We start from the raw sequence: 17,439 nt of genomic DNA, 5'->3' as shown, positions 1-17,439 counted from the left end.
TTCACGAAACGTTTACGTTAAACAGCTTGCCTAGCATTTCCTTCCATTTTCTTTTCTGCAATTTTTCTCTTTCCTCGCTTTTTGTCTGTTCACTTTCATTTCTTAATTATATGAGCTTTAATGATGCAGTGATTCATGATGGTGTGGAATTTCCGCCGAACAATCTCTTGGCGGAGTGAACTTGTGCCAGCTGCCAACTTCAAATAAAATCTTTATGTTACCAAACGCATCGATTTCAAATCAATGGCCGATCCCCTTTAAGAGAGACCAATTTTTCAAGTGCAGAATCAAGAAAAGTAGAAGAGAAGCAGGAGGAAACAGGAAAATTTGTCCACATTGGCACAAGCCTTTTTCAATCTTCACGTCGAAGAAGTGAATAACTGGCTTCCTAGAGTCACAACTGCAGTGCCTTCTCCCATGACTGTCGTCAGCTTCATCTCTTTTTCAAATATTCTTTCGAGCTCTGACTCCACAGACCGCATATCCGATCGCCTTCTGCTACTAAAATTGATACATTGCAGAGTCAGGCGAAGAAGTTCTTTCATTCCTTCTCTAGTGAAGCTGCCAGAGAGTCTAGGGTCTACTGTACCCTCGTAATTGTTGGAGCTCATGCACTCCTCCACCTTCTTACAATAAACCGGAACGATTAGTTTGACAACAGATTGATACTATTCATACCGCTAAGAAAGCAGAAGAGTTGCTCACTTTCTGCCTTGTAAAGCACAACAGGAACGGAAAGTTTTTAGCTGGATTTGCTTCTACGAACTCACTAGTTAGTGAGAGAATGTAATCTTATCTTATGTAGATTGCTTATGATACTATCACGATAAACAAGAACCAGAAAAAAGAATTACCCATTGGATAAGGTCTTCTCTAGATCTTGAGGAACACAATTCTGAAGCTTCCTGACCTGTTATGAGCTCTAAAAGGAATACACCGAAGCTGTAAACATCACTCTTTTCTGTCATTGCTCCAGTCTCTTCAAAGCTGTTTAGATAAGAAGAAACACGAACAGAAGTGAACGACTTAATCGTGAAAATGAAGAAAGACAAGTAGAAGAACGGGATCACTGTGGAATGGAAAGCATGCCAGTTGAGAGAAATAATACGTTCTATTGGAAAATAAGAAACGTATCTGAACTCATAAATGGCAAGTCATAGTATCAAGAAAATAGACATACTCTGGATCTAGGAAAGCGTTAAATCTGCTTGTTACATTTGATGGTCCAGGGTCATCTGTGCTCTCAATTAGTCTCAGGAATCCTGCATCAGCAACTTTAGCAATGCTTTCATCTATAAAGACTTTATCTGTTTTGAAGTCTCCATGTACTAAAGGAGGTGATAGACTGTGCAAGTGGCATAAACCTGCATCAGAAAATGATCTTATGGTGTGTCTGCGATCAAATCAAATATGTCCAATTTTTCATGGCTACGGGAAACCAGAGCCACTCAAACTACTACTCAGACCACCTTTTGCAGCTCCAATGGCTATGGAAAGCCTTTGCTTGAATTCTACATGTGCTTTAGAATCTTTGCAATGTTCTGCAAGGCAAAATGTAATTAAGCGGCCATATCACATCCAACCACATGAGAGTCTAGTTCATCAAACTGGAAACATACCATACAAATGGTTGCATAGACTGCCATTTGGCAAATACTCAACGACTAACATTTGCAGATTGTCCTCCTGACAATAACCAAGGAGGTTGACTAGATTACGGTTCCGTATTGATGATAAATAGCGGACCTGTTTTGCCAACATAAACTGTTATTCTTTTTTACAGATACAACATAACTATGCACTAAAAGAAAGACATAAGGCTAACAAGATGATCACTTCTGAATAATGACATAGTGGAATGCCCAAAACGAAGGAAGTGAATGTGCGATATGAGAATTATGAAAGTCGATAGGTTCTTATCAAGATTCAGAAATGCATACTGACATTTGGATCTGTACTGTAGTTTTTACAATGAAGTTGGTTCTTAAAGATTTACTGTTAATTACAACATTTCAAGCTCTAATCGGGCAGATGAACGAACAAAAGAGGATTCTAGCTAGTAGAAGGGATGGAGAAAATACACAACAGACAAGCAGGGCTTGCCGCGCATATTAGCTCTTGACATCCAAGGGCCGATCCAATAAAGCGAGATGCTGAAGGATAAAGTCGGATAATATCCTGGGAATTCAATGGAAGATTTTGATGAAAAGATTATTGAAAACCCACTTTACAGACGTAAGTTCCACGGAAACACAGATTTCTCAGAAAATATGCTGGAAAGGCTAGCAGGAAGTAGAAACATAAGGAGAAAGCAAGGGAAGGTTAAAACATCTAGGATCTTGTCACTAATTGGTCAATATAATGCGTCGATTCTGGCAGATAAATCGATTAAAAACCAACTATTTCAGCAAGTCTGCCTTTTTATTTGCAGTAATTAATGATTTATCATTCTGAACTATTCTTGTAAATCCATTACATGATAAGCCTTTTCATGCAGTGACTCACTGACAACTGTACATAGGAGAATCGTGAATGTTATCAAGTCGACAGGACATAAAGTTCATAACCTACAGGGTACGTCTCTAAGTCTCTTGCTGCAAACCAAAAAACTGGTTATGCTGTCCATTGATCAGGGCAGAACTCATGGTTTTTACCAACTGAAGCTCTCCCAAGGTAAGGCTAGTAGTGGGTGTTCGCTTACTTGGCCTATCAGGGGGGAGAAAGAAAGAAAGAAAGAAAGAAAGAAAACTCATATATAAGAGGGCATGAGAAGCATAAATGTAGTATCGCAGTCACAAAGCATGGCAGTCAATACAACTGAAACAGAAAGATTGAAACTCCTCTTGCTTGCTTTAAGGCGCAGTCTGCTCGTCATTTTGGTAAGCACAGGTCTACAACTTAATATGGTATATTCCACCTTATCATCTTTGCGATGAATGGGTTCCATCAAACAGAACAGATCTGCTTATGCTTAAAAAAGTGAGGAGCATAGGTGCCTGCAGATATCTGCCATTCACTTGCAGCAACATCAATACCCTGTTAAAACCCATGTGATGCAGTCCAAGTATGCTTCACAGTCGATGTATTTATTGCCTTACAAGTTATAGCTTACTAGTTTTCGTTTCCACAATCTGGTCTTACAATGTTCTCCAAGCAATTTACACCGCGTACCTAACCAAGTAGAACATGTTGTAGTTAATACTTCTGGACACGGGTTTTCAAATGTACATAGAAAGTGGCCAGCGTCCTTGGCCAATAATTTTATCTAGCATTTGCCAGAAAATTTCTCAAGGAGTGAAAGTATGGCTCCATGGCTTGGAAGGCACCCAAGTGCATCTTCTGGGAATTTAGAGTTTTTGATGGTAATAGGTTCCTTTTGCCTAAGAACAAGCCATTGGCCAACTCGGCTCAGCAGGAATTAGCAGTCTCTGTTATAGTTCCATGGGAACTTCAACAACTTGACCCCTAGCTACAATGACATCTTAAAGGACCTGACCTTGAGCTTCTTGTTTTACTCGTTGGGATGCATTGATCTAAACAAGTTGGACAAGGAGTTAGGAGGTCTGAGCACCAAACCTCTTCAACGAATTTCTGCTGTGGAGGTCTGCTGCGCCTCTTGATTGCCACTAGATTTCCATCATGCAACAAGCCCTTGTAGATCAACCCAAATCTACCTTCTCCAATAAGGTTACTTTCACTGAAGTCCTTGGTAGCCTGGCGCAGCTCTTCCAATGTAAATTTCCTTGTTCCTTGCTGCTCTGATACTGAGACATCCCCTGCCAATGATGATTCAACAATCTTCGTCCATTCCACTACACATACGCAGAAAAACTAAAATAATAATGACCAATCAAATAACTAACTACCAAATGCAAGAAGTTTCGTCGATCTTACTAAGAAAAAGGTGGCCTAGACACTGTTGAGCCATTTCAGAAAGGAACTCACCTTGGGCCTCCGAAGATCCAGTCTCAGAACTTTTATTTGGCCATTTCTTGCATTTCAAAAGCAAGACGTAAACAAATAAAACCACTATTATCACCAAAAGTAGAGCCGCTGCCGCACCACCAATGACGGCTGCAACATACATCGGTTTGATTGCTCTGCTTCTGCTTCCACTATCCCTAAGATGTTGCAAATGACAGAAGATGAAAGAAAATACAGTAGCGGAGATTCAGCCAACAAACGCATGTCAAATTATGCATAATTTGCAAGAGATGAATAAAGGAAGACCAGCCAACAAATTTAGAAGGCAATTTATGCATGATTTGCAAGCATAAAGAAGGAGAAAAACTCTCAAGAATAACACATTTGGGTTCTTTCTTACCTGATGTTAGTATCATTCAGCTCAAACCAGTTGAGTGACTTGGGTTTGAAAGAAATCATTGATGAAATGTTTCACATCTTACATCATTGCTGCAGCTTTCTGACGACACTTTTTAGGGAACCCAAGTGGCAGAACAGCTCCTAGAAGCTAATCAATTTCAGCCACTTTACAATCCTTCTGCAGCTTATAACCTATAAATCAGCTAAAGATTCTGACAGGCTGATCTTGTCAAAGTTGAACGTACCTCACCTTTTGAGCAAGGCAGCAGCTTTTAAGTGGCTATCGCATTTGGTGAAACACGATGGTGTCATTGTTTAATCCCTATTTCCTGCGTAGTTCGTCTCCGTTACATCATTAAAATCACTGAGATTGCGATTAGCGAACATATGGCCAACTCTCCTGCTGTGATAAATAATAGCATCATCATGTTTTCAAACAACAAACAGAATAAAGTGGACTATTCAACAAATGAAAAGGCGGAAAAAATTCAAACCCACATCCAAAATTCTTGCATTGAGAACTTTATGCAACCCATGTGTCATGTTTCCCAGTATTTAACTTTTGGATTTTAGCCCATCTGGATGTGGAAGTAAGAGTTTGGTTTTAATATATCGTACATAATCAACAGTGTTGAGTTTCAGAAAAGATTTTTCTTTTATTCAAGTTGCAGTACCTCCCTGAGACTAATTATCAGATTCTGATTTACCTTTTGCTCTCTCCCTCTCTCTCCTCTTCTTTTCGGTTGTGAGTTGAAATGAGGGGAGAGGAGCCAGCTTGGTGGCATTGTGACAAATGCCTCTCTGGCTCCCTGATTATACAAAGGAAAGAAGACAACCAACATCGAGAGTAACAGCACATCCCCAGGCCCAGTGTTCAGGGATATCTGTACAATAATTTACTGGTGGCACCTTCTCTTTTTCCTTTCAATTTTTGTTCATACATTTCAGGGCTGCAGTGTTGCAGGGCAAGGGATATGTTGTCTGGTGTGTTTCTGATACGTTTTACACAGAAACAAGGATGGGAATCAAAATTAGATCTTGGGTGTATCTCTCATTCTTTCTCTCTCTAGAAATTTAGCCCCCTTTTTCACTTAGAATGTTTTTTTTTTTTTTTATCTTCTGGAAATGGGTTGGAAGGCTGCCTCTGATTCCCATCAACTTGCACAGCGTTGTGAAAAGAAACCATGGGCATCCTGCATGCTTTTGTTGAGACATGTCTGTTGGCATTGCTGGGAAAGCAGGATTCTTTCGGCCCGAGAGGGCAGGGGTGGAATGTATGCTATCAATTATCATGACTCCAATTGGGCAATCAAGACCTCCACTCCCACCCCTTCGAATGATAAGACTTCTTCTGTAAAAAATTTGGCTGTCCGTGAGTAATATCCCACTGTCCGTGCAGGTTTCTCTAAACCAAATATGACAGCATAAACGGATGCATCAGTCATTGTTTCTCTTTTCTTTACAGACCCGTAGCCCTCCATGTTTTAATATCAGAATGTATTCTGAGCATACAGTAAAAGAAACTGCTTCAGATACCATGAGAATGTGATTAATATAATCGATCAGGTGTGCGACGCGTGCCCAGCGGCGATTATTTCTAAAACTCAAAACACATTAATCCTTCCTGGTGACATTTTTCTGGACAGATTGAAAGAGAAACACCCAACCAGAACACTATTGGTAAAACCTCTTTGTAGATCCTCTTGGACCCATTGTGTTATACCTTCGTCCTGCATCAGGGATACTGATGTCAACTGGGCATTGAACAATGGCTGCCCACGACCGCCCTATACCTATTCCCTTGGATCTTGTGATAAGTTTACTTGTCAACATGTGGACAGACAGGTGGTGGTAGAAAGCACAAGGTAAAAAAATGAAGAAACCGACATTTGTTGAGTAGATAGTAAGAAAGGAATGCGAAAGGTAAACACTTTAAGCCAAGTCTCGGCGGAGCCATTCTTCAAGCCAGGTTAGATATCGAATGCTAACCCAAACGTAAATAAGTATCTTATTCAAATTACATATATTCTTTACAAATCCAATTTATTGGATACTTATATATTAATGCAGAAAAGTTTATACCACATTCGAATTTGAATCGGCTTTGAAACCGATTTTGCAACAGACAACCCAATTCAAATCCGACTTTAAATACACAATCGAATCCAAACTGCATTAATCAAAATTAAATTTGAATCCAAATTGAATCTGGTAGGATGTCTATTTGAATTTGAATCCGATCAGATGTCATCTTTTGAATAACGATGCATTTTTTTTCATATATTACATTTTTTATCCAACTTTTCTTATATAGTTAAATGAGATATCTTATATAAATCTAATTCATTGACGCCTATAAAGTTAAAAGACTTAATTGTGGACCAAACTGCAGAATCCTAGAATAATAGTCTGTCCAATCTATTTTCTCAAAACTAGAAAGTTTAGGTTCTGACGCCATTTTGTATCCATTTTTTACTAAATTACAAAATTTTTAAATTTCTCTTACTTTTTGGGTTTTTGTATAAAATATCTGACGGGGGCTCCTTTAGATTATCTATAAAAGAAAAAATGCGGACCATTCAGTGAATGAATTTTTAAATTTTTTCGTCGAATCAATACGTAAAGTATATTGAAAAAAGAGAAGCAGCCAAATGTAATATTCAATAGGTGATGCTTTTGGCCGTATGCAAGTAGACAAAAAGAACAGCATCTTCTGTAATTTAATTAAGCCAGAGTAGAAACATCGGCTCATTGCAATTGCAGGCTTTTAGGCAGAGCGTTCAGAAAAAATAATAATAATAACACTTAAAAAGTATATTCTAAAACCAGCCCACGGAATCTTGTCGAGAAGAAAAACTTACAATTCACTTCAGACACTAAACATTCTTGAATTACACTCCGCAAGGTATTTGATATCTCTAAACATTCTTGAATTACACTCCGCAAGATATTTGATATCTCGGATGTCGCATGTTGTCAATGTGGTCATTTAGGTATTTTACCTGCAACGATAATAATAATTATTTTTTTAATTTACATTTAAAATATTAAATAAAGTTATTTGATCATTATTGTCAGAATGAACCGACATAGGACGATTCGGATCGAACGAGTCAGTCTTTTAAATTTTTTAAAGTTTTTTTTTATTTTCCGTTGTTTTGTATATCTTATTTATTATCTTTTTTAAAGCAATAAATATTTTTGTCCAACGGGAGCATTTTATAGCTTCTTTTATGTTCGTGCCCCATTAAACAAGTTACGTGTTTGGGTTCAAAATGACTAATATATCCTCATATCTAAAAATGAAGGATTTTAAATTTACCAAAACACCCCTTACTTTTTCTAGAATGACGAAACTAACCCTGAGCCCTTCTTCGTTGTGCCCTTCCGATGAATGGAAGAAGCAACAATGGACAGGCTTTACCGCATGTCCTTCCTTTACCACAACCTGCTGAACTTTTTCTATGAATCTCACTTTACTATGGATCGATCTGAACTGTGGAACAATGAGATCTTCTTTGTGGGCATCAATGGCCCACTCTGGATATCAAAGATGATGTCGATCGCCGATACGAGGTCTGAGATTCTTCTGTAAGGCAAACTCTTTTATGTTACTGCCGATGGTCAGATATTATCAGTCAACTTTGAGAGAGTTTCATTTCAAAAATTCTAACTCTGCTAGATCGATATTCCTGGTTTAAAAAGGTTGTTTTTAACATTTGATCTTTAAGAAATCCTGTTGGCACTTCCAAATGAACCCATCATAGAGTGGGTCACCAGGTTCTAAACTGTAAAGAACACAGCAAGGTATTAAAATTTTGAAACGAAACTCAAGAAATCTGATTTTTAAAGAATAAGTTGAAGTGCTCGGCTTCTAATTTGTGTACGATACATGTTCCTTCTTTTTCTCTTTTCCTTTTTCTTTCTCTTTTCTCTTTTTGATCTTTGCTTTTTCTTCTTGCTAGACATCTTAATGACACAGGCCATAATCTTCCGAGGTGATATTTCTCCATTCATCTTTCATTTGTGGCTTCCATTATCTGCTAAAAAGGCAAAATTCTCAAAGCTGATTTGTCTGTAAAGATTTTCCAGTTGAAAGAGTCCTAATCTCCTTATCCCCTATACTGATCACATACCTTAATTGGAAATCTCATACTTGTGAATTGTTTAAGTAAATCATGCAGCACAAATGGATTCATGATCATAGTCAAATTCTCATGACATCATACTCTTCAACGGAAAAAGAAAAACATCCAGTACTTCCATCTGTTAAATTCAGGCAAGTAAATTGTTGCAGGGGACGCGACATAGCTGGTGGGGCAGACGATCGCATAAAAGGTAATGCGTCGGTTTAATTCTTACGTATGCTATTACTTTTGACTGTAAATGGTAGAATCATTCATGACATTTTAGTTGATGGGTTTATTGCACCCCACCTATGTACTGATGCAGCTTTAAGACCCGAGAGGTAAGGATTTCAGGGCTCTTTTCCAAGCGGCGGTAAGTTGTTAACATCGTGCTTACTTAGAATTCATGCAAGTAAATTTTGTTTCAGAAATTTAAACGCCAAGGAGAAAGGATGCAAGTAAATTCAGTTTCAGGAATTTAAACGCCAACCTTCATGAATCATAAGTTTTTCTTTAGGCAAGGGAAAGATGCATGGTAAATATGCGCCTCCCGAGTCGGCAATTTTCGGCCATTTTAGAAGAAACAGATCACAAATTTAATTTTCCAAAAACCGTTGTACAGTTTTCCATTTCCGTCTCTTTTTTTTTTTTTTGATAAAAATATAGCAACATAAATTATTTCTGTACATCGTGTACTCGATGCTCGTTGATGCTAGTGTACGATAGAGAGGTAGATTAATAGTTTTCATCTTCGTGTGGTCACATGTTCACCTCAGTCAGACTGCTGTGAGTGCTGTCCGACCTCGTTATTTTGGCAGTTTGTTCAAACCATGGAGCGGTAAAATGTCTTTTGAGAAAATTTTTGGGATGTTCGAAGGAAAACTAATCGCCAATGTCTGGATGGTTCAATATTTGTTTGTACCAAATGTTGATTTGTGAATAAAATTGGCTGATTCACCAAACCGGATGACTTGGTTGTGAATCAGCCAAAAATATTGGAAAAATCATTTTTTAAGAAAAATAGTATATATAAAAATACTTGAACTGAAAAAACTTAAGATTGTATTTAAAATTTCTATGCAAAATGTTTGAACAGTGTAACTTTAAACATTAAAATGAAAAAAGTTTAAATTATATTTAAAATGGTTTAAATTTGACCTTCAATTGTTTTGCGACCGATTCAAGCCAACAACAAAATGATCGTTAAAACCCAAAACCCATTGTACCGAGAGAACAGAAATTTGCCGATTTTAATCGAAACCTCTTACCTGGTTCTTAGGTAGCAAGCACATTGGACTGCTCGTTTTATTATTCGAAGAATTTATTTACAGAAAAGAAGACAAATCCCATTAAAGGTATGGAACAAGCTGTAGCTTCATGTGTCCTTCCTCCATCCTCGTCCATATGAATGCTGCATTCGACCACCAACCTCCCCACTCTTCATTTTTCCACGGTGAGGGAAACCAGAGGCTCTGAGAGGTGTCAGATTTGCAGACCTCAGAGGAGACCTACTCACTGCTCGAGCCGACTACATTAATGGCAGAGCCTGAAATTTTAAGTTAACAGCTGCTATTTTAAAAAGAAAATATGTATCATAGCTCTTCATCGCCTAAGATACACTAACCCTGTTTCAATTTATGTGTTAGTGACCTCTAGTGTTAGTAACCTCCTACAAAGTTGATACCCTAAACATTTGAAATAGGAATTGGCCACCTACCTGCCGTAACAGTTGCACCAACCCCCGGACAATATATATATATATATATATATATATAAAATTACAAGACAGCTATATGAGAAGAAATGAAAATTTGGAGCTGATGTGGGTAACTACCCGCACCTTCCTATATGTATCTTTGCTACTGGAATGTACCGAACTACCTCCTCTTTTTCTTTCGGGTGGGCGGGGTTTTCTACCGTTCGACAAAAGACTGAAGTCTCCACCCAATCCTTTACAACCTTTCCCCCCCCCCCTTAAAGTATAGGGTCTGTTTTCGATATCTCGATGTGGAGGCAAGGATTCTTGAAATAAGATACAAAACAGTGAGAGGAGGAGGTTGAGTTTTACACATTAGGACCAGATCTTTGCACCCTTACATGTGAGACCATGGATTCGCATACTACCCTCCCTTGTCCAAAAATATCATGCATTAAACAATCTTATCTGGACATTAAACTAGATATAATGCCTGATCCTGAAGGTCCAAATTGAACCTTGGTCAAGCCCATTTCCTTGTTCATGTGATCGCATCTGGATACGACTCCCGGTAATTGCAAAACCAGTTAGGGCTGGAAATGAGAATTGAGATGGCAGAAAAATTTGGGTGTCAGGTCCAGGCGAAGCTCAGGCAAGAAACAAAAGGGGTGTCCGAATCAAGTCAGGCAGTGCGGGCTTGATTAGCAATCAGGCTAAGTCTGAACTGACGAGAAGTGGGATTGGCTTTAGACTCGGCAAGAGCTAGGCAGCCCAGACAGGGCCAAACTCAGAAAGAATCGAACGTGGTTCCTGTCGACCTATACCCGCCCCTCTCCCACCAACAGCAGACGCAGTTGCAGACGCAGGCAGAAGCAGCCAAAGGTTCAAAACACGGATCGCCGTAAGAAGAACCATCGCAGCCTAATACTTTTTGAGATATATGTAACAATGTGGTCATCAATGGGTAGGATTCGAAAAAGAGCTATGGAGTATTTTCTTATTTTAGAAAAAGTTAACAAGGACAAAGCACTTGTCTCCTTGCTTGCAGTCCAGAGCTGCTCAGAGACCTAAGTGGACCGACAATACACTAGTCAACTAGTATGGCACACTCCCCCTTCCTTGGTCCAAGAACCTGCTTCAAAACCTAAGCGGACCTACAGGACACCGGTCAATTAGAGCATCACACTTACCTTCATTTGCAGTTCAAGAGACTAACACCTCAGAGAATCTAACTGACATGTGCTAGTAATGTATCCGCCAAACAGCCTGACCAGCTACGCTACTCAAAATCCGTGATTTTATTTCATAATAACCATGATTAAACAAGTAAGCCATGTTGAGCCCGTACACCATCAAAACCAGTGAGAAAACGATTCACGTCCTAGGGGCAAACTACAGATGTCGAGCACAGCACTCAGATGTGTATGGCCCTCTAAAAGAAATACACTTATATATAATAGCAATTGAAGGCTGAGGAATAAACAAAAAATAATTTCATACCACGCAATTAGCTATTGACATACAATAATTATGGATTGTATCCAATTGAGTTAGCAAAATTGACCATGAAACAACAAACAAAAATAATCTAAACATAATCCAACTGTGGGGAAATAATGTAGAACATCTGGTCTCAGAGGTCTGCTCGTCCAGGGTACCTTGGGAATGGAATCACATCTCTAATGTTGTCAATACCAGTTGCAAAGAGAATCATGCGCTCGAAACCCAGGCCAAACCCACAGTGTTTTACCGTTCCATAGCGACGCAGGTCGAGATACCACTCATAAGGTTCCACAGGTAAATCCATCTCCCTTATTCTGAAAAAAATTATTTGTAGTTTAGTACATTTACAACAGTAGAAAGCTAATCAGGTTCGACGCCAGAGACAAATATATAGATACACGAATAGTGAAAGACAGAACCACTAGTCTTTGTTAAACAAAATGATCAAAAACGACAGATAAGATAAATTTGGGCATGCCTTCACATAAAATACAAGCAGCCAAGAATTAGTGGATGGCCATCACACAGGAAAAGAGCGCTCCTACAAGCTATTTACTTTTATGGTTGTTAAAGCTGGTACGCAAAAGTGATAATGAAATGACTTGAGCATACATGCCAATAAAAGTTGCAGCAATAAAGAACCACACAACTATATCCGCAAACCTAAACAACAAAATATACCTTCGCTCAATGACATCAAGTCTCTCTTCCCTTTGGCTGCCACCTATCAGTTCACCAACCTAACATAGGAAACATGAAAATCTTCAGGCGGAAATTCCTCCGGCAGCATGGATCTAGTTGCATTGTTTTCTTGGAAATTCAACTGTCTTCTTTGTAATTGAAACAGCGCCAGAAAATGATACATTTATAAAAAAGATATAAACAACATACCTTAGGTACAAGTACGTCCATGGCAGCGACAGTTTTTGAATCATCGTTGAGTCTCATATAGAATGCTTTGATTGTTTTTGGATAGTTGTAGACAATAACAGGCTTCTTGAAGATCACTTCCGTGAGGTACCTACAATAATCAAGCGAAGACTTAATGCCATAAATAAATTAGTCGTTTAAAACTTTTAAAAAAAAAATCATTTTTTTAAACACCAAAACGAAAAAAACACTAAAAAAAGCATTTTTATTTTTTTTCATTTTATTCATTTCTTCACTTTTTTTTTAATGCCAAAGTGTTTGTTTTCATTTTCTAATTTTTATTTGTTGCAAATCCACTTATTTTTTTATATTTGTATTATTAGTTTCTCACTTGTTTTATTTTTCCCTCATTTCTATTTTTTATTTTTTTAAATTTTACCATATTTTTTTCATTTTTTAAGTTTGCTGTATTATACCTGGGTCTATGGTTTAGATGCATTCAAGAAACAGATGTCAAAAGAAGACTAACTGAAGAAATCAAATGTACCTCTCATGCTCAGAGGCCAAATCAACGCCCCATTCCACCTTGTTTTCAAACTTCTTTTCTGTGACATTCTTCAAAAGTTCTATAGCTTCAGTATAAGAAACTCTCTCAAATGGGGTGGATGCCACCAACTTTAAACGGTCTATTGCACCCTTATCATAATTCTTCACCATGAATTGCATATCATCAAGACAGTTATCAAGTAGCCACTGGCATAAAAATTGCACATAGTCCTCTGCACAGTTCATATCATCCTGTAAAAAAGCCCAAAAGGTGTAGATATCAGACAAAGAAGCACTGAACAGACCACTGGATATACACAGCAACCATTATCTAAAAGCAGGATAGTTTCTGGAGGTGCACTAGAAATAATCTGGCAGTTGGATGGCAAAGAAGAAACAGTCGCCGCTGTACAATCATGTTGTCTTTAAGGTGCAAATATTTGGAACCAACAAGCTGTCACAATGTTAAACGAAGGAATATAGAGGTGCCTGGACGACAGGTGAAGGCATGAAGCATTTAACTGAAACGGTGGTGAAAAACAAGCGAGGTGTAGATGAATAATATAGAAAATCTCATTTTAAATTTAAATAGATTGGGTATTGTACCTCCAAATCTGCAAAAGCAATCTCAGGCTCCACCATCCAAAACTCTGCCAGATGCCTTGATGTGTGAGAGTGCTCAGCTCGAAAAGTTGGACCAAATGTATAAACACTACTAACGGCACAAGCAAAAGTCTCCACTTGAAGCTGACCAGATACAGTCAAAAATGCTTGACGGGCAAAGAAATCATATGAATAGTCAACCTTTCCATCCTTTTGAGGTATACCAGCCTTGAGCTTAGCTCTCTCTTCCAATTTGGCTAGGTTTTCTTTGGCCTTTGTAAGTTCAGCTACACCAGAGGCAATTTCCTCTTTTGAAGACTTCATTGCTTTCAGATGGGCAACCTTCTCACCCTTCTCTTTAATGAGAAGCTTAGCAGCTTCAATATCTTCCTCTGAAGGTGGGGGGTTCTGCTTCAACTCCCTCTCTATCTTTTCTGCCTCGGAAAAGATAGTAGTGACTTGAAACATTTCACCAGCACCTTCACAATCACTAGTTGTAATAATAGGTGTATGCACATAAAGAAACCCATTCTTCTGGAAGAAGGTATGAGTCGCATAAGCAAGTGCATTCCGTATACGAGCAATAGCAGAAATCTGCAATCAAATACCAGAATCAGCACTCAGTGCTAGAACCATTCTGCAAAAAAGTGCAAATGATTTTAACATGTACACAAACAGAACGATTATAAGATCAGGTACATAACCATAGAAAAACCAAATGTCCAAACTACAGTAGCAAGGTAACATGAGGACATAGGCAGGTGCAAGCAAGCCGATCCAAATAGACAATCAAAGGCATCCCAGTAATATAAATAATACATGCTAAACATAACACGGTATAGCTTTCCAACACAAAGGGAAAATAGGACACATCATGACTTTGTCATATGATACTAGATATGTAGCAGGGCTGTTTAAAAGATTCTAAAATACAATGATGAACTTTAAACATGAAAGTGTATGGCACTAGTTTGCAGAATATCAATAGACAACGTGAAAATTGGAAAAGAGGCAACTTAAATTGAAAATCTTATGAAAATATGCTCACATTTTAATGTGAAAAACCATTTAAGCTTTGAGTTCTTTCATTTAAGTCATAGGTTACACAGGAACCAGGCAGTTAAATGAAAGAAATCCAAATTTAAGAATATTCTTATTATATCAACAAAACTTGGGCTTGTTTTTGTTAAAAAATCCACTTAAATGAAGAGAATGCAACGCAAATTATCATGAAGCAAGAAAAAGAAACATACTGTGTTGGTCCTAGGTCGGAGATGCACATGGTCCCTGAGGAACTCCAACGTGAGCTTGGTCTTAGGTATCGGGTATTTGGCAGGATCTACAGTTCCAACTTCCAACACTTTCTCCACTTTAAGCTCCACTGTCTGCTTTGTCCCATCAGGTGCCTTTTTGAGCTCTCCTTCGACCAGCACACACGTCCCTGTTGGTACAAGCTGCCCCAGTGACGCAACGGAAGCATCCACCAACACCTAAAGACAAAGTTTCCACAAAAGATTTCAACTAATTTGGAATAAATGAGAATCTGTTCCCAAATCTCTTCAAGCACCAAAAAGGGAAAATGACTATTGATTACATCTATGCATGATGAACAAAACATTGTCACAGAAATGAACAAAACATTGTCACAAAAATGAACAGAACATTGCCACAGAAAATGTGTTTTTAGAAAAGACCCGTTTTATACATCAAAAATAGGCCAGCCGAGAAAACTGCAACAAAACTTGTCTTTTAAAAAAGGTGTCATATTGAATTTAAAAAAAACTCCAAAAAAAATAAAGCAAAGCATTTTTTGTATTTTTTATTGCTGCATTTTGAATTTTCTCATTTTACTTTTAGGACTTCTTTCCAAAGTTTTTTAAAAAATTGCCAAGATTTTCCTGAGAAAAAAAAATTTGGACGTATTATGCCTGAAAAAACAATTTAGTCGTTAAGGCCCTTAAATGATATTTGTGACAATGAAACAAATAAACAAATTATAAAGCTACGTTGATGTTCCCAAGCGCCTTAAACCAAAGGAATTAGCATCTTGAATATGATAGCTAAATGTTGAAAGCGTACTTGAAGCAGCTGCCATGATTCAAACCCACAAAAAATGACGCCGGATCATTCAACTATTGATTATGCAATAAACTTATTAATTGTGCAGAACCCAGATTGACCACACGAAAAAACCGAAGCTATACAAAAGAATTAAATGATGTGTAGCTCAAAAATCTCAATCTGCAAAACCGCATCAACAAAAAATCAAATATAAAAACTTTAACATGAAGTGCGAATATGCCAACACAGAAAATCAACATAAACTTCAAAAGAATTAAAAGGAAGCTCGAAGTCCCATTCTGCAAAAACGGCACCTACAGAAAATCAAACATAAAAACTTTAAAATGAAGTGCAAATGCGCCAACACAGAAAATCAACATTAACCTAAAATTCCAAGACCAAGAAAAAGATCTGAAACCAAGAAATCTTATATAAATGCAAATAAGTTACTCGTGAATAATTTACCGTTTAGAAACTTCAAGAAAAATATCTGAACAAGATTAGCCATCTCAACAAGAACAATATCGTTTAGAAACTCTATGAAAAATATCCGAACAAGTTTAGCCATATCATGTAAGTTTCTGGCATTCTCATTCTCCAAGAACAATCGCAAATATGACAGCACCACATATTTGAAGCATGAGGGATAAATAAGCAAATCACACCATGAATTGACATATATGTGTTCTCTTGTCATGTAGCACGCATTACCGCGGCCCAATTCTTTCAAGCTTCTTATTCACCGAGAATAATCGCAAATATGCAACCAATTATATCCAAATTTGACCACGAAGACAAAGCTAAAGGTAGGAAACGAACATAGATAGAATACACCACAAGATTTAAATAAACCAAAGGACACCAGGAATTGACAGATTCATAAACCAGAGGGTCTAAATAAACAAAAGAGTGCCCACGAATTGATATATGAATACTATGAAAAAAGCCTTAACAAGGAGAAGAAATCCCAAGACTAAATTTTCCCCAAAGCCTAAAACCCTAAACCCTGGGGATGAAAGAGAGGAGGTTAAACGATACCTGAAGATTTGCTGGGCAGGACCCGTCGTTGAGTTCAAGGAAGGCGAAGGTGCCCTTCCCCTGCTCTCTCCCGGTCTTCACCCACCCGCCGACGGAGATCTTCTGCCCGACGAGGCCGAGCCCTCCGTCCGGCCGATTAACGATTGTGGTGATCAGAACTCGGCGAGAGTAGCGAGACCACTGGACGACCTCGCCAGATCCCGTTGATGCCGCGGAGACACCTTCGGATACGCTCATCTCGGCCACCTCTTGGGTCGGCGGCTCATCCCCCGCCATCTTTCTCGCCCACTCTCCTTTCTCCTCCTCAGAAAAGAGAGTAGGTTTTCTTGCTGGGATGGTGGCGGCTCCCGCCTCGTAACCTCCCCTTCCATTTGTTGAGGGAGAAAATCATTATATTCCATAAATGCCCATGCCCATGCCCATGAGCCATGTCTGGCATCCTCTTATTTTGAAACAAACCCTTCCCACTTTTTCCAAAAATTCTGTGGAGGCCAGAGGGGTAAGTGCATAAGAGTGAGTTTGAGCAGCTAAGGTCGAAAAAGGTGAGACAGGGTTTGAATTCGTAGAGAGTTACTCTTTTGTACTGTCTCGGTTTGAGACGTGTTAGAATCGTTTTATTTTAAGTTCTTTGTACTGTTTCGGGTTAGGAGCTAAGTGAACTGAGACGCTTCT

The 17,439-nt window shown here is 38.4% G+C and overlaps 2 protein-coding genes across 7 annotated transcripts; both read right to left on the bottom strand.

Annotated features, from left to right (window-relative positions):
• Positions 1-198: 198 nt before the first annotated feature.
• LOC116262029 (proline-rich receptor-like protein kinase PERK15) lies at positions 199-4,795 on the bottom strand. 6 transcript variants are annotated; one of them, XM_050079853.1, is made up of 9 exons: positions 4,574-4,795; positions 4,325-4,501; positions 3,946-4,121; positions 3,577-3,764; positions 1,620-1,746; positions 1,470-1,541; positions 1,181-1,364; positions 855-987; positions 199-626 (listed from the first exon to the last, which is right to left on the bottom strand). In XM_050079853.1, exons 2-9 carry the CDS (start codon positions 4,381-4,383, stop codon positions 360-362), a joined length of 1,206 nt encoding a protein of 401 aa, XP_049935810.1. In that variant the 5' UTR covers positions 4,384-4,501; positions 4,574-4,795; the 3' UTR covers positions 199-359. The 6 variants fall into 6 exon arrangements, with proteins under 6 accessions (XP_049935810.1, XP_049935807.1, XP_049935806.1 ...); XM_050079850.1 differs by having other exon boundaries at positions 3,577-3,812; positions 4,325-4,471; positions 4,569-4,793; XM_050079849.1 differs by having other exon boundaries at positions 3,577-3,812; positions 4,574-4,793.
• Positions 4,796-11,624: 6,829 nt separating this feature from the next.
• LOC116263175 (asparagine--tRNA ligase, cytoplasmic 1-like) lies at positions 11,625-17,131 on the bottom strand. Its single transcript, XM_031642796.2, has 7 exons — positions 16,768-17,131; positions 14,922-15,158; positions 13,672-14,262; positions 13,067-13,317; positions 12,541-12,670; positions 12,331-12,389; positions 11,625-11,963 (listed from the first exon to the last, which is right to left on the bottom strand). Exons 1-7 carry the CDS (start codon positions 17,041-17,043, stop codon positions 11,780-11,782), a joined length of 1,728 nt encoding a protein of 575 aa, XP_031498656.1. The 5' UTR covers positions 17,044-17,131; the 3' UTR covers positions 11,625-11,779.
• Between the last annotated feature and the right edge of the window lie 308 nt (positions 17,132-17,439).

The sequence above is a fragment of the Nymphaea colorata genome, chromosome 10 (genome assembly GCF_008831285.2).
Source record: "Nymphaea colorata isolate Beijing-Zhang1983 chromosome 10, ASM883128v2, whole genome shotgun sequence".
In the NCBI taxonomy this organism is placed as follows: domain Eukaryota; kingdom Viridiplantae; phylum Streptophyta; class Magnoliopsida; order Nymphaeales; family Nymphaeaceae; genus Nymphaea; species Nymphaea colorata.
This window is presented reverse-complemented; position numbering and strand designations above follow the sequence as displayed.

Bases quoted from the DNA above. Each gene is read 5' to 3' on its own strand.
- LOC116263175 (XM_031642796.2), bottom strand. From the start codon at position 17,043: ATGGCGGGGGATGAGCCGCCGACCCAAGAGGTGGCCGAGATGAGCGTA. The intron at 12,671-13,066 runs GTACATTTGATT...TGATTATTGTAG, and splicing joins TTGGCCTCTGAGCATGAGAG to GTACCTCACGGAAGTGATCT. The intron at 11,964-12,330 runs GTATATTTTGTT...AATTTTTTTCAG, and splicing joins CTTGATGTCATTGAGCGAAG to AATAAGGGAGATGGATTTAC.
- LOC116262029 (XM_050079850.1), bottom strand. From the start codon at position 4,383: ATGATTTCTTTCAAACCCAAGTCACTCAACTGGTTTGAGCTGAATGAT. The intron at 4,122-4,324 runs GTAAGAAAGAAC...GCAACATCTTAG, and splicing joins CTGAATGATACTAACATCAG to GGATAGTGGAAGCAGAAGCA. The intron at 1,542-1,619 runs GTATGTTTCCAG...TTTGCCTTGCAG, and splicing joins TCTATGCAACCATTTGTATG to AACATTGCAAAGATTCTAAA.